General features: G+C 34.7%; 7 protein-coding genes across 10 annotated transcripts; 4 read left to right on the top strand and 3 right to left on the bottom strand.

Annotated features, from left to right (window-relative positions):
• The first annotated feature begins 4,180 nt into the window (after window positions 1–4,180).
• LOC106621857 (uncharacterized) lies at window positions 4,181–5,518 on the top strand. Of its 3 annotated transcripts, none has more exons than XM_014240867.3 (5): window positions 4,181–4,415; window positions 4,479–4,622; window positions 4,678–4,837; window positions 4,885–5,038; window positions 5,103–5,518. In XM_014240867.3, exons 2-5 carry the CDS (start codon window positions 4,487–4,489, stop codon window positions 5,337–5,339), a joined length of 687 nt encoding a protein of 228 aa, XP_014096342.1. In that variant the 5' UTR covers window positions 4,181–4,415; window positions 4,479–4,486; the 3' UTR covers window positions 5,340–5,518. The 3 variants fall into 3 exon arrangements, with proteins under 3 accessions (XP_014096342.1, XP_036219463.1, XP_069963088.1); XM_036363570.2 differs by having other exon boundaries at window positions 4,192–4,415; window positions 4,897–5,038; window positions 5,097–5,518; XM_070106987.1 differs by having other exon boundaries at window positions 4,192–4,415; window positions 5,097–5,518.
• LOC106621856 (uncharacterized) lies at window positions 5,501–7,172 on the bottom strand. The gene is made up of 2 exons (XM_014240865.3): window positions 6,528–7,172; window positions 5,501–6,470 (listed from the first exon to the last, which is right to left on the bottom strand). The coding sequence occupies exons 1-2, from the start codon at window positions 6,836–6,838 to the stop codon at window positions 5,567–5,569; spliced, it is 1,215 nt and encodes a 404-aa protein (XP_014096340.1). The 5' UTR covers window positions 6,839–7,172; the 3' UTR covers window positions 5,501–5,566.
• Window positions 7,173–8,164: 992 nt separating this feature from the next.
• On the top strand, window positions 8,165–10,092 carry LOC106621855 (tubulin gamma-1 chain). The gene is made up of 6 exons (XM_014240863.3): window positions 8,165–8,320; window positions 8,391–8,503; window positions 8,565–8,654; window positions 8,717–9,307; window positions 9,369–9,503; window positions 9,571–10,092. Exons 1-6 carry the CDS (start codon window positions 8,272–8,274, stop codon window positions 9,961–9,963), a joined length of 1,371 nt encoding a protein of 456 aa, XP_014096338.2. The 5' UTR covers window positions 8,165–8,271; the 3' UTR covers window positions 9,964–10,092.
• A 132-nt stretch (window positions 10,093–10,224) lies between these two features.
• On the top strand, window positions 10,225–11,056 carry Arpc4 (Actin-related protein 2/3 complex, subunit 4). The gene has a single exon (XM_014240869.3). It carries the CDS (start codon window positions 10,380–10,382, stop codon window positions 10,884–10,886), a length of 507 nt encoding a protein of 168 aa, XP_014096344.1. The 5' UTR covers window positions 10,225–10,379; the 3' UTR covers window positions 10,887–11,056.
• WDR79 (WD repeat domain 79) lies at window positions 10,326–13,257 on the bottom strand. 2 transcript variants are annotated; one of them, XM_036363560.2, is made up of 7 exons: window positions 13,153–13,232; window positions 13,022–13,081; window positions 12,522–12,947; window positions 12,279–12,453; window positions 12,030–12,218; window positions 11,543–11,972; window positions 10,326–11,486 (listed from the first exon to the last, which is right to left on the bottom strand). In XM_036363560.2, the coding sequence occupies exons 2-7, from the start codon at window positions 13,053–13,055 to the stop codon at window positions 11,253–11,255; spliced, it is 1,488 nt and encodes a 495-aa protein (XP_036219453.2). In that variant the 5' UTR covers window positions 13,056–13,081; window positions 13,153–13,232; the 3' UTR covers window positions 10,326–11,252. The 2 variants fall into 2 exon arrangements, with proteins under 2 accessions (XP_036219453.2, XP_036219452.2); XM_036363559.2 differs by having other exon boundaries at window positions 13,022–13,257.
• Window positions 13,258–13,732: 475 nt separating this feature from the next.
• Window positions 13,733–15,995, top strand: LOC118679764 (uncharacterized). Its single transcript, XM_070106986.1, has 4 exons — window positions 13,733–13,968; window positions 14,597–15,361; window positions 15,435–15,588; window positions 15,653–15,995. Exons 2-4 carry the CDS (start codon window positions 14,708–14,710, stop codon window positions 15,766–15,768), a joined length of 924 nt encoding a protein of 307 aa, XP_069963087.1. The 5' UTR covers window positions 13,733–13,968; window positions 14,597–14,707; the 3' UTR covers window positions 15,769–15,995.
• A 454-nt stretch (window positions 15,996–16,449) lies between these two features.
• sac (sterile affecting ciliogenesis) lies at window positions 16,450–20,833 on the bottom strand. Its single transcript, XM_036370746.2, has 2 exons — window positions 18,150–20,833; window positions 16,450–17,276 (listed from the first exon to the last, which is right to left on the bottom strand). Exons 1-2 carry the CDS (start codon window positions 20,694–20,696, stop codon window positions 16,584–16,586), a joined length of 3,240 nt encoding a protein of 1,079 aa, XP_036226639.2. The 5' UTR covers window positions 20,697–20,833; the 3' UTR covers window positions 16,450–16,583.
• Window positions 20,834–20,841: the final 8 nt, after the last annotated feature.

Genomic DNA, 20,841 nt, shown 5'->3' with positions numbered 1-20,841 from the left:
AGAACATATTTTGGGGCTGTGTGATAATATTAACCCACGACTTCGAGATCCTTTTGTACTAAAGAAGAACGAAGGATATCTACTAAACTATTTGCTCTTAGCAAAGTTCATTTTGTCGCAATCGTAGGAATTCTTACTGGACATTTTACAATAGGCATTCAAGCAGTAAGACTAAAAATCTTGTCGGACGCAAGTTGTCAAAGTGGTATGGAGGAAGGTGAGGTGTAAACATCCAAGCATTTTCCCCTCCATTGAGGTTGAAACATCTTGGTAATCTTACCTTCGGCGAACCATGAGACATAGCCGAAACTGACATTAGCCGCTTTAGCAAATTTGTGATATGCTCAAAGCGCTTTGTCTGTGATTTGTGCGGATCTTACGGTCAATTATATAGGAGTTTAAGGTACCACAACGGACCGGCATTCTAAGCTGTCCAAGTGAGATCCCAGTTAGGATCGAACTCTTAAACTAACCTAACCTAACCTAGTATTCTTGTGCAACTCTGATTCAAAAATTGTTGTAATCGGTATTTTCCTTAGCCTCCGTAGGATGAGTATTAGGATCTTGCTCCTTTGGCTTGACTTCAAACTGTATATTATCGGTTATATTATATATTGACCAAACTCTGGAAATTTTTGAACGGACTTGGCAGCACTCACTGATTCTAATTCCTTAGTTAAGCGGCTGTTGGACCTTGTGGTACGTTGAGAACACGTTAATTTTAAATGGTTAATTCAAGAAGAACTAGTTAGCCCTGACTTTGTCTCAGCTTTGCAGAAATTCTTGATTGTAAGAATTGTTTTTAGTAATTTTTTATTGTGTACGCTTTTCAATGTTAACTTTTGTTGTAGCTCAAGTTAGTTACTTATTGCGCATGGTAATTAAATTCAAGTAATTAAAAATAAGGAATGACAAGCATAATAATAATGGAAGTAGAAGAAGCAGAAGACGACACCAAGTCACACCATAAGATGTCAATAGTCATATAATGTTGCCAATTTTTTATTTATTTCTTGCAGAATTAAATAAAATAACAAAAAAACCGAAACATAATTTTGAAAAAATCCAAACAAAAGTACAAAGAAGGAACAACCGAAGCTTATCGGAAAGCAACATTCTAAGCGCACACAACGCAGGTGTTTTGCACAGTGTTCCTCAAGAATTTTGTATGCTCGTATATACTTGCAAAGTAAAATTTCATTTTCTTTTATTTATGTTTTTTTGTTGTATTCAAAAATATTTTTTGTTGTACTCGTACTGATACAATACAATCTAATACTCTTTTTTTGCGCTTATAAAATTATCCGTTCTCAGCCACAGCTGGCATATTTTTTCATTGCTTCGCGCTTGCGCTTAAAATCTGTCTGTTACGCATTTGCGCATGCGCTCACAACTGCCTTTATTTTTCCAACGCTTGTTGTTCTTATGCTGATGAGACAAGTGCGTAGTGGTGATGCGGCTGATCTGTTGTCGGTTATGCTGTGATTGCTTTCCGTGTTGTTGTAATTTTCAGTTGATTACTTTGTTACCGAGCAAAAGAAGGAAGTAAGTAACTACAACAAGAAATTTTAATGTTAAGTTTTTTTTGTGTGAGGTTTTTGTATGTAAGTCTGAACAAGATGCCATTGATCTTTTATAATTTAAGGAAATTATATCTTGAATTTAAAGGGCATACAATTTGTCAGACAACCAATTAGATGGGTGAGTCAGTATTCATTGTAGATGAAATTATTGAAAAAGAAATCAATGATGTAAGCTAAGGTTGTGGTATTAGGAGGAATTAGTTTTATGACCACTGGATTTGATGGGATTAGATATAGTGGGACTAATCATTCAATCCGCATCGAAATCAAATTCGATACGGAAAGAATTTACGATCGAAAATGTTCAAGTTTTAGTGTCGTGGTAACTGAAACGTTTTGAACTGTGGAGGAGGAAACTTAAAGCGCTTTTTTCTCGAAACTACTTTTTTTGGATGCGTTCGCCGAGTTCCAATCAGCCGATTTACTAGAAATATAGCATGAATATTCTAAAATATTTAAGTTTGCAATATTTTTCAAAAATTGGCCAATTTCGCCCTTTTTTTAAGAGTCCACCATTTTAATATCAAGAATCCATCATAGTTTTATTTTTCAAATGACCACAAGGGTAGAAATCTTGTCGGCGAGGACACGACCTTCTATACTTCAAGAACACATAACTCAATATAAAATTTTAGAATTATTTTTGTACTCTGCAAATATAAATAAACAAATGATAAAAATATGTAGTACAGTAAAAATATCAAATTATTTTTTTTTAACAATTGCTAAAAAACACACGAAATTCGGGCCTCTAGACAAAAATACCCCCTGAAGACAATAACATATAGATTTTATAAAACGGCTCTGGGGACTTTCTCCCCAACTATAATAGTATACAAAACGCTATTTTGCAGTTGTCACTCTAGTTTCTCAAGGTAAGTCGATGTCCTCATCTGCAATAAGTGGAGAGATTTGCCTACTAAAGCATAATCATCTGAAGATAACTGGAGGAAAGTGTCAATTGATATTCTGTGAATGGCGTTTAATATTTTCTTAAATAACTTCAACGATGGTTTCTTTTTAATTTATTTTAACACTTCCTTCCATTCGTCAATCTGAAACTCCGTTTTCACGAACAACTTAATCGGAACGGAAACGAGAATGATAGGGGCAAGATTGCGAAGAGCAACGTTTTAAACGACACAAATGGGTGATTCACATAGAACTTCTCAGACTTTTGCTTCGATAGAAAAGTTCGATATACGTTCACATCGAACGCAATAAAGCGAAGCAAAATGTTGGGCACCACTCATTTTATTACGCTTAGCCAAGCAACAATTGCCATTCTTACTAACGAGTAGAACGGAAAGCAAAGCCTTCATTCTGACATACCATTTCCTTTCATAACTTAGTTGTTAAAGTATAAATTGTCAAGAAATGTAAGAAAAGTTGTATGTACATAAATTGGTCAGAGATGTCAAACTTATAATAAATGTAAAAAAAATTGTTCCTTCTTTCGTTCATAACATAAACCAACGTCGTAAACGAAACGAAGTGTCAAACGCTGAATACAAAAACGACTCCACTCATCCTTCACTCCACGACACGATTGCACGACAGCGAAATTTTCTTGTCTGCAAATGCAAGGATCATAGAATACAAGATTATGGCAACCGCCATCTTGTGACCCAATTCTTTTGAATTGAAAAGAAGAAGCATAGAACAACATGTAAATTGTAAACAAAAACGTAAACACTTGTGTTAATTCGTGAAATATACTTAATTTATTAGTTCATAAGAAAAAAAAAACTTAATAAAATAAACAGAATAATGTAACAGGAAAATGTTTTAGTAATATTAATTTAAGTAAATACTTTTATCTGTTGGCAACATAATTGCCAATTAAGTGAGTGATTGCAATTGCGATACATCCGGCAGTAATTTCTTATATTATATACTGGCATATACATTTATTAATAATAGTTCTGATTTATTTAAATGAAATTATGGTGAAAAGATTCTGAAATTATAATTATTATGATTATGAAATTCATTTATCCTATAAAAAATTTACAATTTTTTAGCAACTTTTATATCCGAAGGAAAGCTAAAAAAACGTGTTTATTGGTTTATTTGCATAACAGTTATTGCAACTCGCCCTGCGCACTTCATTTTTCAAAATCAATAAATTTTATATTTATATATTTAAATGAATACAACCTCGCAATCACATTTCCTTTTAGCCATGCACTTAATTGTCAATCAAGTTGTCAATATTTAAATATATTTATTTGAAAATAACCCAAATATTTTCACGCAACATTATTCTATTAATTTTACTAAAAGTGTTCACAAAAAGTAGTAAATTATGTTTATTTCACGAATTAGCAAAATATTTAATTTTTTTTTGCTATTTACATGCTATCATGATGAAGTTGTCGTCATCGTAAAAGGGTTACCATGGTTTCCGTACTAAAACCTTTCACTGCAATGAAATTTAAATATTTTGTTTAAAGTAAAATTTTTTGTATGTTTCATATAATCAATTGTTATTACAAATGATATATTCTGCTTCTGTTGTTTATGCTTTACGTTCTTATGGGCACATTTATTTAAACAGCAGGCTTGAAATTGTCGCTGTTGGTAAATTAAAACTATATCTAAATTTTTTTATTGCAATGATAGGTGTTAGTACGGCAACAACGAAATTGTGTACATCAGCTGTTTGATATGTCGCTGCGGTCTTGAAAATGTTCAAGATGCTGGCTTCAAGACGCCATTTGCAGATAAGAAAATTTCGCTGTCGTGCATGTGTTTAATACAACAACGAACAGCTGCATTCTTAAAATAAAACTGCATTAGTTTGCTTGCGCTGTGCATTATTTTAATTTGGTAAGGTTTTCATGTTTAATTGTTAAATTAGATTTCGTTAACAATAAAAATGTTATATTTCAGGCTTGACTATGGATTTGGATGATATGTTAATTGAAGAAGTGCGTAATCGGCCGTTTCTATACGATCTAGCGCAGAAGGATTACAAAAATTTAAAGAAAAAGGATTATGCATGGAAGGAGATTGCAGCACGCACGAAGTTGGGCGGTAAGGTAAACTATAGATTAACTAAATCAAATTCTGATATTCAATTCATTAATAGAATTGAAATGCAAAAAAAGATGGAAGAGCCTCCGTGACACCTATAAACGGTGCAAAAGAATGAAGCAAGTCTCTACCGGCAATAGCGCTGAAACTGCAAAGAAAACATGGAAATATTTAGAAGCGATGTCTTTTTTGGATAATACTAAATATGCCAGACGGTAAGTAAATATACTATGTTATGATTATTTCATAATCTATTTTACAGTACTATTCGAAGTTCAAGCGAAGAAGTGGACTGTATAGACGAAAACGATATACTGGAAATAAAACAAGAGGATTCAGCAAATATATCGTTGTCGGCAAGCGAAAGTTCTCAGTGTAGATCTTCTCATGCATGGGGGCAAGAGGTTCAAAAAAAGGTAGTTGTTTGTTTTCTTTTGACAATTTTCATTATTAATTTACAATCTTTGTGCGCAGAAACAGTACAGTGACAAGTTTCAACAGTTTTTGAATTTGGCAGGCGCAAGCATTTCCGAAACTTGTGCGGCATTCGTGGAGCAAACACAAAAACAGAACACTACCGCACTTCACTTTTCCAGTTTAGCGGCGAAGATAACAGAGGCCGGTCTTCCTCCAAATGTCGTCAATCAAATAGAGGCCAAAGTATCGGCTTTAGTGTTTGGGGAAATTGACAAATTTTATTCAGGTCTTTTAAAATAGATGTACATAAATAATGCGATTGTATTAATGTGCGTAAGTAAATTAATTTTTAAGAGTAATAAGCATAGTTTTAGTTATATAAAATTAAATTCCTTATATTTAAGTAGTTAATCGTCAATGTGAACCTCAAGTACTTTTTAACTTTTTGAAATAAAGAAATGTTTTGTAATATAAAAGAAGCTTTGTGTTTTATTGAGAACTATAGTATTATATGAATATAATTATTATTATGAAGTATTACTTGAAATAAATTCTTTTAGTTTTTCACGTAATTGGAATGCGCTTGTAGATGAGCGATTAGCAGTTTTTGGTTGAAACGATTCAAGAGACTTTACTTCTCTCCAACGGCCGTGTATTTCTTGGTTGTCTACTGAGTGATCGGCAACTTCAAGGGTGAAGTAGTTCCTGTCATTTTGTAACATTAAAAAGTTATGAAGTACTACCGTAGCTAAAACTATTTTTTCTACATTCTTTGGGCAAGCATGTATTGTTGTATGCAGTACTCTCCATCGATTGGCCAAAATTCCGAATGCGTTTTCTATATGCAGTCGGGCTTTAGACAACGCTAAGTTAAATTTGTCTTTATCTGTTGTTAAATGGCGGCCAGGAAACGGTCGCATTAAATTTGTTTTTAGTGGAAACGCACTGCTGGCGACGTAATAATAAGGAAAGCTAGTCGATGTACCCGGTAAGTTTGTGTTACAGGGAACTTCTAGAGTGCCATTCAGTAATTTCCTTCCAAAGGCACTGCGGCCAAGTATTCCACCATCACTTTGGCATCTTAGAGCCCCGACGTCTACATATGTGAACACGTAATTAGCATCACACGCTGCCATTAATATCATGCTAAATGTTTTCTTGTAATTGTAGTACATAGATCCGTTGTCCTTTGGGTTTGTTATATGAATTTGCTTCCCATCTATAGCTCCCAAGCAGTTCGGCATGCCAGTTTTAACATAAAACTTGTTTGCAATGCCTCTAAGTTCGCGTGAGTTTGGTAGTGACAAATATACAGCATGTAATTCATCCCAAATAGCGTCACATGTTTCATATATTACTTTCCGAACTGTTGAAATTCCTAGTTTGAAAGCCATAGAAATCACATGGAAATTACATCCTTGTTCTAAGAACCTGAAATTGTTAAGCGCTGAAGTTTACCAGTGTAATAATTATTTCATATTCACTTACATTAATGTTACCGCCAAACGCGTCTCGGGCTCAACTGCCTTTCTATTAGAAAATCGTTCCATTCGATGTTTTAATAATAACAACAACAAATTAAAGCTAGAAATGTTCATCCAAGTTGTTTTAAAAAAATGCTTATCATTCTTTTCTTTAAGCTGCTTAATGCAAGTTTTAAAAAATCCTTGTTTTTGACTCCTTCGATTGCTTGGATGGATGCCATGGATCTCCTTGTACAGTTCATTAGCTATATTTGTAATACGCGCAATTTTAGCAATCGTCGTCGCAAAATTAATTACCTTTTCCTGATGGCTCATGTTTAATTTATTTTTTTAGATTAAAAATAACCAATTTCTACAAATAACAAAAGCAGAAACGTCAAACCACATATAAAATTAGCTGTGTGACATATCGCTGCCGTCTGCAAAATGTTTGTGAAGTTGGCTTCAAGACGCCATTTGCAAACAAGAAAACTTCGCTGTCGTGCAGTCGTCTATGTGTTTAAAGAGCGTTTTATCAATGTCTGGTTAGCAACTATCTGTGAGTAAAATTTTGGTTAACTCAACCAAGACTCCTTCTTTCATTTTGCTTACGTGATTCAATTAATTATTTTTATATAAGGAGGTATTACCATAAATGTTCCTAATACCAAAAACTCTAAAAATATATTTTATTTAATATGATAAATTAACAGAAGCTAGCTAATAAATATTATAAACAAAATAAGAGAACATAGACAATATATGCATGTATGGAAAGGTAAGAAAGTAGTTAGGGCATGAGTATTTTATATATGTAATTATTAGAAAAACAAATTACATATATGTACATATGTATATTAATCAAAAACAAGAAAAAACGTTTATTCCGTTGCACCGAAGCTATAATACCCTTCAGAAATACAGAGGCTTTCTACGAAGATTGTTTAGATTTGCCTTAAAAATAACTCATGCCAAATTTCGTGAAGATACCTCGTCAAATAAAAAAGTTTCCCATACAAGTACTTGATTCCGATTGTTCAGTTTGTATGGCAAGCATATAGCTGCCGTGGTCCGGCAAATGAGCAGCTTCTTAGTGAGAAAAAGACAGGTGCAAAATTTCAGATCGATAGCATAAAAACTGAGGGACTAGTTTATATATATACAGACAGACAGACGGGCATAGCATACATATTTTATAGGGTCTCCGACGTTTCCTTGTGGGTGTTGCAAAATTCGTGGTAAACCTAATAAATCCTGTTCAGGGTATAATGAACTTTAAATTTTATTGATTACTCTCAGTGTATGAAAAAAATTAATAACGATCAATTGCTATATATATTATAATTAAAACAAATTTACTATTTATTTAGATAATCTAATTTTTGGTTCGTAATAAATTGTTGGCGATCATTTTGTTTAATTCACTTATTTTTAATAATTTTGGATTTTGATTTTAACTTAAAATAATTTTGTTTTATTTCTATAAACCTAAAAATATGTATGTATGTATGTATTCTTACTTTTTTATTAAGAGATTGTGTAAAATATTTATTTTTTTATTTTAACAATTATTACTAAATATTCTACAAAATCACAGATGTGTACAGCTATTTGACATGTATTAAATAACTGAGATGCAAATATTGTTATTGTTTTAACTAAATAACGGCTTGCAATGTCAGGAAATATTATTTGCAATCCTTGCTGTACAACTACAAAAGTAGTTAAGATTTAACTGAACTATAAATTTCTTGTTTCGTTTTTACAAAATGCCAAGTGAAATCATAACCTTGCAGTTGGGACAGTGCGGAAACCAAAGTAGATTTAATAATAATTTAGAATTAAACGAATTTAATTTGAACAAATTAATATACTATTAAAATTATAGTCGGCTTTGAATTCTGGAAGCGCTTATGCCTAGAGCACGGTATTTCACCAAACGGTGTACTAGAGGATTACGCCACCGATGGCTTAGATCGCAAGGATGTCTTCTTTTATCAGGTGGCTTATGAAAAACAAATAATATATGCATATATTGATATTATTTAGTATCTTCCCTTAGGCTGATGATAACCATTATATACCGCGCGCGGTATTACTTGATCTGGAGCCACGGGTTATCAATACAATAATGACATCAACGCACGCCAAGGTGAGGAAATCTAGTTGCGACTTTTCTGTAATAGTTCTTATTTTTCGTTACATTTCACGTAGCTATATAATCCGGAGAATATATTTTTATCAAAGCATGGTGGCGGCGCAGGAAACAATTGGGCTTCGGGTTTTAGTCAAGGCGAGAAGTTACACGAAGAAGTTTTTGATATCATTGACCGCGAGGCAGATGGTAGTGATTCACTGGAAGGTTTTGTGCTCTGCCATTCAATAGCCGGCGGCACAGGTTCGGGTATGGGTTCATATATCATGGAACGATTGGCAGATCGTTTTCCCAAAAAATTACTACAAACATATAGTGTATTTCCAAACCAAGATGAAATAAGTGATGTTGTTGTACAACCATATAATTCGTTGCTTACTCTTAAGCGTCTGACTGTGTGTGCGGATTGTGTGGTCGTTTTGGATAACACAGCGTTGAATCGGATAGCTGCAGATCGCCTGCATATTGAGAATCCAACCTTCGCCCAAATTAATAATCTAGTATCGACCATAATGTCAGTCAGTACAACTACTTTGCGTTATCCTTCATATATGAATAATAATCTGATTGGATTGACAGCACCATTAATACCGACACCACAATTACATTTTCTAATGACAGGATATACACCTCTGACCACTGAAAACGATGTAAGCATTAAATATATTTAATTATACATGTTGACTGTTAGCTTCTCTATACTAATTTTAGCCAAATTCGAGTGTACGTAAAACGACGGTGCTGGATGTTATGCGCCGTCTGTTGCAGCCCAAAAATATGATGGTTTCTTCTGGACCGGATAAGACAAACCATCACTGCTACATTTCTATATTAAATATTATACAGGTAGTAATATTTTTTTAAGTGGTATAACCAAGTGTATTTTATTATATTTTTGCATCATACTTACAAGGGCGAAGTTGATCCAACACAAGTACACAAATCGCTGCAGCGTATACGCGAACGAAAACTAGCCCAATTCATACCTTGGGGTCCTGCTAGCATACAGGTTGCCTTGTCGCGTAGCTCACCATATGTACAGAGCAATCACAAAGTTTCCGGTTTAATGATGGCTAATCATACTGGCATTACATCGCTATTCAACCGCGCATTGGCGCAATATGATAAATTGCGTAAACGTGGAGCATTCTTAGATCAGTTTCGTCGGGAAGATATGTTTAAGGATGATCTATCCGAACTGGATCACTCCAAACTAGTATTAGACTGTCTTTCGCAGGAGTATGAAGCAGCGACACGTCCAAATTATTTGCAATGGAGTCCAAAGGATATTCAACAAGGCTTCTAAATTTGAGCGCATTTAATATTTTTTTATCGCAAAAATTTAATGTTTTGTGGTTAAGTATAAAGCTGAATAGAATAGAAAGAATTTCATTTCTTAATAAATAAAGTATTTGAAACGTGTTTTGCCATTAAATACTGTTAAGCAACATTTTCCGATATATATACTAAATTGCAATTTGATTTATAACATATGAAACATAGCTTTGAATGCAACCGTACCTAAATGTATTTTGTGGAATGTATTCTGTGATCAATTTTGACGTTTCCAATGTGGGTGTTGTTTTTCGTTGCATTGTTGTTCTCAACACAAATTTCTGATAAAGATTGTGAATCAGCGTCGGCATTATTAATTTATAACTAAATAAATTCAATTTAAAACAATTTATTGCTACCGAAATATACAAAACCAAATTAAACATAATGGCCGCCACACTAAAGCCTTATTTAACCGCTGTGCGTCATTCGCTGACCGCTGCTATGTGCTTACAAGATTTCCCTTCACAAGTCGTGGAGCGACACAATAAGCCCGAAGTTGAAGTATGTTCCAGCAAGGAATTAGTATTAACACCAGTAGTGATTTCACGTAACGAACGTGAACGTGTGCTAATTGAGCCCTCTATCAATTCGGTGCGTGTTAGCATTGCCGTGAAGCAAGCAGATGAAATCGAGAAAATCCTGTGCCATAAATTTACACGCTTTATGATGCGTCGTGCAGAGTCGTTCATAATTTTGCGTCGCAAACCAATCGATGGCTACGACATAAGTTTTCTCATTACCAATTTTCACACTGAGCAAATGTATAAGCACAAATTGGTGGATTTCGTTATCAGCTTTATGGAAGAAATTGACAAGGAAATCAGCGAAATGAAATTAGCTGTAAACGCGCGTGCACGTACCTGTGCAGAGGAGTTTTTAAAGCGTTTCTAAGGAGAGAAAATATGTCAGACGTTTTTGCTTGTGTTTAATATAAAGAACAAATTTGAAAATAATAGAAAATCACTTTGTATTCCAAATAACAGTATATATTGTATGGAGACAAATGAGGTGCACGCTAAGTAGGCCAGCAAATAAAGTATTCAGCATTTTTATTACCTAAATTGCATTTCTAAACTTTATAGTATATTATTTTCATATAAATATTTACATTCTGATTGATATTCAATTCATTAAATTTAAAAAAAATCAATACTTAATAACTATAAACTTTATAGCAAAACTAATATTTATAAAATAGAACTTTACATATGTATCTATATATACATACATAGCTACATAAAAATAATGCAATAATGTTTAAACTAAATCCGACGCATCATCACTAACATGATTCTGACCAATCCACCATAGCATTAGCGCATTTTCATAATCTATAGTTATATTTTCTTCATTTAAATCTGTATTCATAAGTTGTGCTGCAATTTCATCTTCAGTGATATCCACAAAGTGATGCTGTCCTGAAGTAGTCGCCAATATGGGTAAGGATGGATGAAAATTAGCACCATTACAGCAATCTCCATGTAACGGTAGCTATAATTGCACAAATAATTATAAAGTAAGAAATTATAATAAACATAAAATCTTACTTTTTCTTCAACATTGTTCTCCAAATCCCAAATGCGTAAAAATCCAGATGTGTCGCCGCTCACTAGCCAACGCTCTTCGTAAGGACACACGTCGAAGTAGATGCGTTGATTGGTTGCAACATTCCGTGTAAACTCTCTTACTGGACTGGAATAGTTGCGCATATCCCATTCTAATATTTTATTATCCTTACGTGCGCCACTAAACAGTGACCAACTATCACTGTTTGCCAACACAGCATAACGTAACCATGTTATGCCACCAGTATGTCCGCCAAGCGTAAATAGTGGACCCAATTTGGGTGCACGCAAATCAAAGTGGTTTATATATCCATTCCAAGAACCAGTCGTAACTGTCTTGTCATTGTCTGTAGTAAGAGCAAAACATGAGATGGCTTGTTTTACAGAAATCGAGCTTAGATCACGACCCGGTCTGGAAAATAAAGATATTTTTAAAAGCGTACACAGCCACACACAGTTTCTCACTTACACATTTGTATCAAATATTTTTAAGGATTTCTTGTAGCCACCGTACACTTTCTCGCCGTCATTAGAAAATGTTACAGCAATTGCCGATTCCACCTCATCTACACTATCGTACCCGCGATAAGTGCAACGTAGCTCCGCATTGAATGCATCCCACATATGTATAGGCTCATGTTGTCTTGACGCCAACCAACTGACAAAACAAAGTTCATTTAATAAAATTAAATAGAAATAAATTTAGGAAATATTTTACCAACAAGTTTCAGGTGCGTTACTATTCATAAATGGATACCAGGCACAATCATAAACCGTACCACCTTCCTTTACATGTACAGCAGTTTCTAGTTTACTTAACTCGCGCGTCGCTAACACGGTTTGTGTTGAAGATACTGTATACAGATCCCTCGGCAGTTCAATAACATGCATGCCTGCAAGTAATAAAATTATTATTTTCAAAATATTTTGCTATATGCATACAACTAATTTTATTGTTTACCATCTAAATGTACCGGTGTTAGTATACATGTACCATCTGGCGACCACAAACAACCTTTAGTGTAGTGTTGTTGTTCTGCTGACGAGCTCCACAAACGGCGGCCTAACTCCAACAATGCGTTCTGAAAGAGTTCATTAACCTCAGGCGCATTTTTATTTTCAGCCAATTCAGTCTTGTTATTTTCAGCTCTATCCTTTAATGTATCACTTTCTATAATATTCTCTTCGATTAAAACGGTATCAACGCAACTTTCATCTAATGATATATCGGTGAACTTGTCAGATAAGTCCCGTGTATTTTCTTGGAAAATTATTGTACTTTTAACTGCCGGCAACACCTCCTCCGTTGTCATGGTCATGTCTATATCGCTGCAGCTTATGTTTTCATTCAGGCTAAAAGAAGTTGTGGTATCAAGTACCACTGGCGCTAAACAATGTGCATATTAGATTTTGCCGAGTTTTTTTCATTTCGATTTATATATTTATTTGTGTAGCACTTACTTATATCAGCCTTGTATACAGCTCTCACTTCCATGTTTTTGCAGAAATTATTCAAATTACCTTTTATGTTTAGATTAATTAGTTCTATTTTATAAAAACAAATGTGGACTAATAAGTGAATATAAATTTACCGGCAAAATTAACGTAATTTAATACGATTTAGAAACAGCTGACGAATTGCTAGGGTTCGCAGAGTTGTATTGAAAATTTTCTTACATTGCCAACTATCTAAAATGTATAAAAGGAAGACCAATTAAAACAGCAAATCATAGAGAATGCATAAATTATATCCTACAAAACGGGGGTAACTAATTAACTTGTACACTTGTAAATTGTCTCCATTGTAACTAACACATACTTATCTAACTTTTTGTATTTAACCCGGACGTTACACGATCAAGAAATTGCTTTCAAGTTGCAATACACTCACACTTTTCTACTACCGCACTCTCACTCATTCAAGTCGAGTGGCAAGTTGCCGATCAAATTTGAACAGTTGATCACATATTTTTGCAGACAAATGACATGCAATTGTCGAGAATATGTCAACATTCGTCAAACGAAAACGAAAGAGAACTACTGATTTCTACTTTTGACAAATTTCGTTTGATACGAGCGGTAAGTACGGAAGGGCGGAACGTCGATTACTAACTGAAACATTAGAAAGGCATTCACATATTGACAGTGACGCTGTCAGAACTTGCTGCCATCAATTTGACGTTTGAAGAAAAGTTTGTAGAACGTCTAGGCATCGTAAATTATACCATGTTCTAGGTAAATTGTGTTTGCAGTTTATTTATCCAATTCATATTAAGTTTTCTTTAACCAAACTTTATTAAAACAACAAAAAAGTAAACGGAGACAACAAATAGTATAAATGTACTATTTTATACTCACATAAAGAAATATACATATACAAAACCTCATTGTGAGGAACCAAGTATTGAGTAAGTTTGTTTATGTTGAAGTTTTTATGAGAGATTTCATATAGTGTACTAGTGAATCTCCATAGTTTTTTTTTTGTTTTTGGATTTCATCGATTTAAATCTTGCAGAAATTGTATGTAAATATATGTGCAATATAATTAGTGTATTTGGGTTGCATTGATAGAATAGTGAATAACATACGTATGTGTCTGCATTGTTACAAATTAAAATTATTTGATTCTATTGGTGCATTTCAGTCCAAATCAAATGTTGCATTATGTATGCATATGTGTGATCGATGGATTAAATGAATAATGTTTTTGGCATTTTACAGCAAATAATATTTAATTTTTGAAATTTTAAACATAAGGAATGTTTGTAAATATATATTTAATTAATGAGTTGTGTTACTTTTAACATAATTAAGATATAAACTATTCCATCTTCCAAGTTGGATCACATTTTACTAAAATTCGTTTAGTAGTTTAGGAGTTTACCGCGGAGAAAACGTGACACGTGATTTCTATATACGTACTTATATAGATTATGTTTTTCAGCATTTAATTATATTTTTCCCTCAAACACAGTAATTGCATTTTTTTTAAATTTTTACAATACATAATACATTTCTTTTCATCTTTTTTTCTAGCTTACAACTTGGAACAACAGAAAACTATTTACATTTAAGTTAAGATTGACTTACTTTTAATATAATAGAAAGTTATACATACATTTTATATTTAATACATACATTTTAAACATGGGTAGAAAGTCATCCACCAAACCCTTGACGAAAGAGAAAAAGAAGTGTAAAGCTACGGTGGCGAAATTCCGTAAACAAAACGTTTATTCTCAAGAAATTGGAAATAGTAGCAAATTGTCAAATAGTAGCAATAGCATAGATTTCAGTACTTTGGACGATATCCGTGTAAAATATGAGAACGAACTCGAAGGTGATAGTGATTCTGGAGGTCATTATTCCTTCGAATGCACAGACTATGTAATGGAAGACAACAATACGGATCTACCTCAAAATATAAACTTAGAACTTAAGGCGTGGGCAATTAGGAATAATATAACCCATAATACTCTGACGGATTTACTGGGGATTTTACATAAAATAGGTGTAAATGGTTTACCCTTATCGGCGGAAACTCTCTTACGTACAAGTAGAGATAAGGGTGAAATAAATGACATATCTGATTTTACCTGTGCTTCACCCGCTCGCGCCTTGGTTACTGGGTATATGCCTCATACAAAGAAGCATAGTACCTGGAAATCTCCTAGCCGCATTATCAGTGACATGGATGATGATGAGTATTTTGAGTTTTCACCCAAAATTCCCATATCATCGGCAGAAGAACTGTTGACTGTGGAAACGAAGTTAAAATCGAAGGCCAGTTATGATGCAATGGTAATTATTTTGACTGCAAAAGTGAATCTACTTTTTCATGATTATATTAATATTTATTTCTTTTCACAAATAGGCGCGGCTACTGGTAAAGACAAAAAGCTTTAAAGGAAGTGTGGATGGTGTCCTTCGTTCATTGTTTACAGACGATTTAATGGTGCACTATAATTTAGAGGGACGAAAGGCGAAATTGGCGCTTTTGAAATTAAAGTGCATTGATGTAATATTTGGTGAGCTTTACCAAATTACATACATATACTATATTTATTACAGCATTACAATTATTATTTTCAGATGTTTTTCCAGAACGCCCAAAGGAACAAATACTTTTAGATATAAGACATTTTATAGCCTCAAGTCATAATAGAAAAAAACAACAAAAGCATAAATTAAAGATTAAGGTTCTTTAAGTAACGTACATATATACATAGGTTACATTGTAAATATTAAAATGTTAGCTAATATAATATTATATATAATTAGTTGTACGATGTATGTACATAAATATTGTAGGTTTATGTATACGTCAATATATAATATAATATAAGTAAAATAAGATGAGCACACATATTTTTTATTTTAAGTAAAGTAATAATACATATACAAATAACAATTAATAAATTTAGTTATATGAAAATATGGAAAACATTAATTAAAAAACAAGTAAGGTGGGGCTAAGTTTGGGTGTAAAGCGGCTTGTTAGAATAACGAACATCTTTGTAGTTCGAAAATTTTTGTATTAGGTATATGGGGACTAAGAGAATTATTGATCCGATTCAACTGATTTTTGGCATAGAGGTGTACTATCTCTTCGAATTTTTATAATATTATATATCACACAGACATCGATATTTTCGATAAAAAGCGCGCAATAGGAGCTCTTTACGACTTATTCGGTACCTGGGGCTTGAATATTTTTGTTCCGACTTGAAAAATTGTTGGTCTTAAATTGGCACACTTTAAAGGCACTATTCGTGTAAAGTTTCATCCAGTCAGGAAATTTTTACTCAAGTTATTGCTTGAACGGATGGACGAACGGGATAAAACGTACGAAATAGAAATAATGATAAACAAAAGAACAAAGCATACCATTGCAGGTTTACAAGTATCTTTAATTACAAATAAAATAGCTGGAGGTATGAAATCAACATTTTTCAAAAACTAAATACAAAATAGAAGCAGGCGCTCTTATCTCCTCATAACCATTCTTTTTTGAAGTACGCAGTTATTCGGCTTTCTCTCCTTCTTTCTTTTCAACCTCCCCTTGAGGTTCGTCTAACAGTATATCTCTACGGCATTTCCGCAAAGCTTTACGCATAATCAGTTCTTGCAATTCTTGCTCTTTACGACGTTCCTCCTCCTCCAGTTGCCTCCTATACTCATTTGCCTCGTACTCAGCTTTTGACGAAATCTCATGTACCAAACTTAAATTCTCCATTATACCTTTACGTACAAGGTAAGAAAAATTCATGGCAGCCGAATATTTAATTTCCATGCCACTACGTGTTGAGAGCTCTTGCCAGTGCATATATAGCCAATGTTCGTTCTTCAACCAATCTATACATTGCCATACTGGTACAAAATCATCACATTTGGCCAAGTAGAATTTTGCCACTTCCTGAATTTCCGGCTTCTCAGTGAATATATCATAGGTTTCCCGCAATAATTTACGTATATCTTCGATGGATTTCCAAACATCTTCCAAATCAATATTGATGAGTGGATTGCCAACGGTTGCATCTTCGAGTTTGAGGAAGTCCAAACAAGTTAGCCACAACTGGCGATATGGTGTAAAACCGGTGATAATGCTCTCGAGAAATTCCAATGAAAGGTCTTCTAGGTCGAAAAGTTTCTGGCGATACTGTAGTGTTTTGCCGAGTTTCTCCAATTCTTGAATTTGCTTCCAGGTTTTTTTGACCTACCATGAAAATTATGGAAAATAAATATATTAGGCAAAAATTAGTCCTATCGATAAACCTCATTTTAGACGTCCAAGTATGGTAATCAGTACGGTTTCTAATCCAGAGTGGAACGTAAAAGCTCTATTGAACTACTAGCTCTTAGCAAGATTCACATCGTCGAAATGACAGATGTCCTAACTCACTTTCTCTCCCACCGTCCAGCTTTCGCCAAACTAAGGCTGAAGCATCACGATTGTCATACTTTCTATGAACCTGGCGAATTGGCTAGAATTGATATTAGCCATCTTAATAAATTTGTGGCAATCTCTATAAATTTTGTCTATATGTGATGGCCCTTTTGATCTATACCTAGGAGTTCTGGGCATCACAACGGGCAGGCGTCTCTAACTTTCCATGTGAAATTATTCGTGATCTCACGTTTCTTAACCTAGTCTAGGCGTCAGTAAGTTTTTTCAGGTGGAGTTTGTCTCTAGAAGAAAGAGTAATTTAGGCGTTCCTTATCTTTCGGTCAACATAACTTTTCCAACTTAGCCACACAGCTAAATATGTCTGATGGTACGTGGTAAACCCTTAGATGGGCCATCTCGATGAAATCTCCAGAACATATTCCTTTATTTCAAGTGCTATAACTATTTAATTAAATGACATCACGGTCCCTTATACACTACAGTTAAAAGCCCGCTTCAGTAGCATCATGTCGACATACTCGAAAAGATACAAAACCAAACCCAAGTACAGTCGTGTGTAGCTTTTAAAAGTTCGGGAGCATTAAATAGACTAAAAATTCCACCAAATTGATCTGTCGTTCCATCGAGGGAAAATTCAGACTTCGGAATGAAACTTTCGGTCTTTCCGACACTCTTACTTACCTCCACCGCTGTCTCGGTGACCTTATTCGGATCGAATATCAGCGAAAAGGCTTGTATCTCTTCGTTCAGCGACTCCAAACGTTCCTCAAAACTGATGCACTCACTGGAATGTACGCGTCGAAACTCTTCGATATCATTCTTTTGCTCCTCACGTAAAGTACCCAAACGCTGCATAATGGTGTGCGGCCAAGCGTAAACCTCCCATTTCATAGCGAATTGTGTATCACTGAGATTATAGAAGAAACTGTCGAGCATTTCATATTCCAACCACATAATTTGTATATCTGCACGCAGCTGCTCGACGACATCGGGCACTGTAGCGGCAAAGTCGCGTATCTCATACAGATGTTCAATGCTTTGTGGACGATCGCTAATTTTCTGATATATGTCTAAGCATTGCTCCAAAATAGTCTCATTTATATCCCACATACGTTGTATATAGTACTCGAAAAGTTTGCGTACAATATCGGTGTGCTTCTTAATCATTAGCTGTTTCATGAGTTCGACATTAATCAGAAACGGACCGATCGTAATAAAAGCTGGTAAGATCTCACGTAGTTCCTCTTTCTGCCGTTTGTGCTCCAATATGTCGTATTTCACCTCCGACGAGGAACGTTTTATCGATTCGTATTCGCGCATGTATTCATTTACATTTAGTAAATAGAAATCGATGAAGCGGTCATAAAGACGCGCGTAAGAATTTAGTGGTAGGACGGCTTGATTATAACAACGACCCAATAGATCATTCCGTTGTATGAATAAATCTTCAATGAGCTCAACTGTCTCTATATACAGATTGGGTGCAAATTTGAGATTCAGCAAAGTTTCAGCCTCAATGCAGCGTACACCGCTCGTCTTCTCCAATGCCTTCTTGAAGATATCTGTTAGTAGCGGTGCAAAGTCTTCCGGTGTGGTAGAATAAACGACCTTCTTAGCCTCTGATATGCTGATGATTAGAAAGAAAATGGGTTTCTCACATGGAAATTCGGTTTCAATGTAATTATTGCGCCACTTAAAGTCCGGTTGTAGTTTCAGGAATTGTAAACATGGATCCGTTAAATAAACGCTGAAAGTATCGATCGATTTCTCCAACAGCACCTGTATGGATTCTTGCATGCGAAATTTTGTTTGCAATATAAAACGTGATATCTTGCACATCTGATAGACGCTCCATTTATCAAGACTGATGTCCAGCCAACCTTTACCGAGTGCGCGCAGCACCAATGTTATGCCAGACGATATCTTTTGTGGCCAAAAATTCTTCAAATATGTCGCGACATTATTGCTATTCGACTGTTGTGACTGTAGGAAATCATTTAGCGCCACGGGTTTCACAAAGCCGGTCAAGAAAATCGATAATGTTTCAATATACTGACACTGCACGGCGACATTACACATTGCCTCGATACCGGCACCAATATAGAATATGGTTGAGCGTAGTAAAAGGTAACGTAACTTTTTGATATTCACACGGAAATTCTTAACACTCCGCGCCTCGTTAATATTCGCCACCGATTTGAAGGCGCGTGGTAAGGAATTCTCAATGAGATTATCATCAAAGGTGGGAAACTCTTTCGGCATTAGTTTGACGAATTTTTCAAACTCATAACAAGCCATTAAATGCTCGAACACAAGATAAACTTCGATGCGTAATTGATATTGAAATTTATCATCAGCTCTACCGATCACCTTCTGTAGCAGATTATCGATACGTTCGTTGCGCATAAAGCGTTGATCTTCAATATCTTGCATTAGTACACAGTCCACGATCGATTCCATTTTGATCAGCCGCTCGGCATTGCAACGATCATTTAGCGCTTTTTTAATGCGTTGCACAAACATTTTTGGACTGTCCGCAAGAAACATAATTTGTATACTTGGTATTTCATATAACAGCTCATCGTCCAAATTCAACACAGTCCATTTAGATGTGTTCCTATCGTAAGCGCTAACGGCGACATATTGCCATCTGTAGTCGAATAGGCTCTGTTTGTAAGGCAGGAAAGCTTTAGCTGGCAGTGGATATACGCCATCTTCCACATTACCTAAACTTAACCACGCTTCCGGTGAGTTTGTGTCATAGTCGGAGTCATCGAAGAAACTCAAAGGTAGAAAGTGTTTAAATACATTATCGGAGAGGCTGTAGTACAGTATTTCAGTTGGCATTAGATCGGCATTCGATATGCCGGCCTCATCCAGCATTTGCAATAGGTCTAGTTTACTGTTTTGTCGTCGACGTCGATCGACTTCAACATCGCGCGGTAAATGCTTTGGTGGCACCGTACGTGTCATTTGCACTTTGGGTAAGATAGTTTGTAGTGGAAATTTGTGTTGTCGCCCATTTTTGCCGTTCAACACAAGCCACTTTTGCGCCGTCTCGATATGATAGTGACTGGACTCTAAGAATTCAGTTGTAATGATTACTTCTGGAAATTCTGTTGGTTGCTCAACGCCTATTGTCGGGCATTGAAGTCGTTTTTCTTCCGTTATCATTTCTTCGTCGATCCCAACATGCTTGAGTAAGTTCGTGGAATAGATGCGACGCATTTTCGGAGTTTTTTTCTATTATTTTTTCGTTTAAAAAAGATCTATTTATAGTTAAAGTTGTAAAAAAAATATAATTTTTCTTTTCGGCTATTGGTTTTGAAGAGCTCTTTGTAGTTGAAATTACAAACAAATTATAATTTTTTCT

The sequence above is a fragment of the Bactrocera oleae genome, chromosome 3 (genome assembly GCF_042242935.1).
Source record: "Bactrocera oleae isolate idBacOlea1 chromosome 3, idBacOlea1, whole genome shotgun sequence".
Classification (NCBI taxonomy): Eukaryota; Metazoa; Arthropoda; class Insecta; order Diptera; family Tephritidae; genus Bactrocera; species Bactrocera oleae.
Note: the sequence above shows the minus strand (reverse complement) of the source record. Positions and strands in the feature narration are given on the sequence as shown.

What these genes read in the sequence shown, in the direction of transcription:
- WDR79 (XM_036363559.2), bottom strand. Translation starts at nt 13,055, where the DNA reads ATGGAAGTGAGAGCTGTATACAAGGCTGATATAA. An exon ending in AACACCGGTACATTTAGATG is followed by an intron (nt 12,454 to 12,521) that starts GTAAACAATAAA and finishes TATTACTTGCAG; the next exon opens with GCATGCATGTTATTGAACTG. An exon ending in AGAACAATGTTGAAGAAAAA is followed by an intron (nt 11,487 to 11,542) that starts GTAAGATTTTAT and finishes GTGCAATTATAG; the next exon opens with CTACCGTTACATGGAGATTG.
- sac (XM_036370746.2), bottom strand. Translation starts at nt 20,696, where the DNA reads ATGCGTCGCATCTATTCCACGAACTTACTCAAGCATGTTGGGATCGAC. An exon ending in TCACCGAGACAGCGGTGGAG is followed by an intron (nt 17,277 to 18,149) that starts GTAAGTAAGAGT and finishes TTTTCATGGTAG; the next exon opens with GTCAAAAAAACCTGGAAGCA.
- LOC106621855 (XM_014240863.3), top strand. Translation starts at nt 8,272, where the DNA reads ATGCCAAGTGAAATCATAACCTTGCAGTTGGGACAGTGCGGAAACCAA. An exon ending in GGGACAGTGCGGAAACCAAA is followed by an intron (nt 8,321 to 8,390) that starts GTAGATTTAATA and finishes TTAAAATTATAG; the next exon opens with TCGGCTTTGAATTCTGGAAG. An exon ending in AGGATGTCTTCTTTTATCAG is followed by an intron (nt 8,504 to 8,564) that starts GTGGCTTATGAA and finishes ATCTTCCCTTAG; the next exon opens with GCTGATGATAACCATTATAT.
- Arpc4 (XM_014240869.3), top strand. Translation starts at nt 10,380, where the DNA reads ATGGCCGCCACACTAAAGCCTTATTTAACCGCTGTGCGTCATTCGCTG.
- LOC106621856 (XM_014240865.3), bottom strand. Translation starts at nt 6,838, where the DNA reads ATGAGCCATCAGGAAAAGGTAATTAATTTTGCGACGACGATTGCTAAA. An exon ending in CGTTTGGCGGTAACATTAAT is followed by an intron (nt 6,471 to 6,527) that starts GTAAGTGAATAT and finishes TAACAATTTCAG; the next exon opens with GTTCTTAGAACAAGGATGTA.
- LOC118679764 (XM_070106986.1), top strand. Translation starts at nt 14,708, where the DNA reads ATGGGTAGAAAGTCATCCACCAAACCCTTGACGAAAGAGAAAAAGAAG. An exon ending in AGGCCAGTTATGATGCAATG is followed by an intron (nt 15,362 to 15,434) that starts GTAATTATTTTG and finishes TTTCACAAATAG; the next exon opens with GCGCGGCTACTGGTAAAGAC. An exon ending in GTGCATTGATGTAATATTTG is followed by an intron (nt 15,589 to 15,652) that starts GTGAGCTTTACC and finishes TATTATTTTCAG; the next exon opens with ATGTTTTTCCAGAACGCCCA.
- LOC106621857 (XM_070106987.1), top strand. Translation starts at nt 4,487, where the DNA reads ATGGATTTGGATGATATGTTAATTGAAGAAGTGCGTAATCGGCCGTTT. An exon ending in AGCACGCACGAAGTTGGGCG is followed by an intron (nt 4,623 to 4,677) that starts GTAAGGTAAACT and finishes ATTCATTAATAG; the next exon opens with AATTGAAATGCAAAAAAAGA. An exon ending in AATACTAAATATGCCAGACG is followed by an intron (nt 4,838 to 4,884) that starts GTAAGTAAATAT and finishes TCTATTTTACAG; the next exon opens with TACTATTCGAAGTTCAAGCG.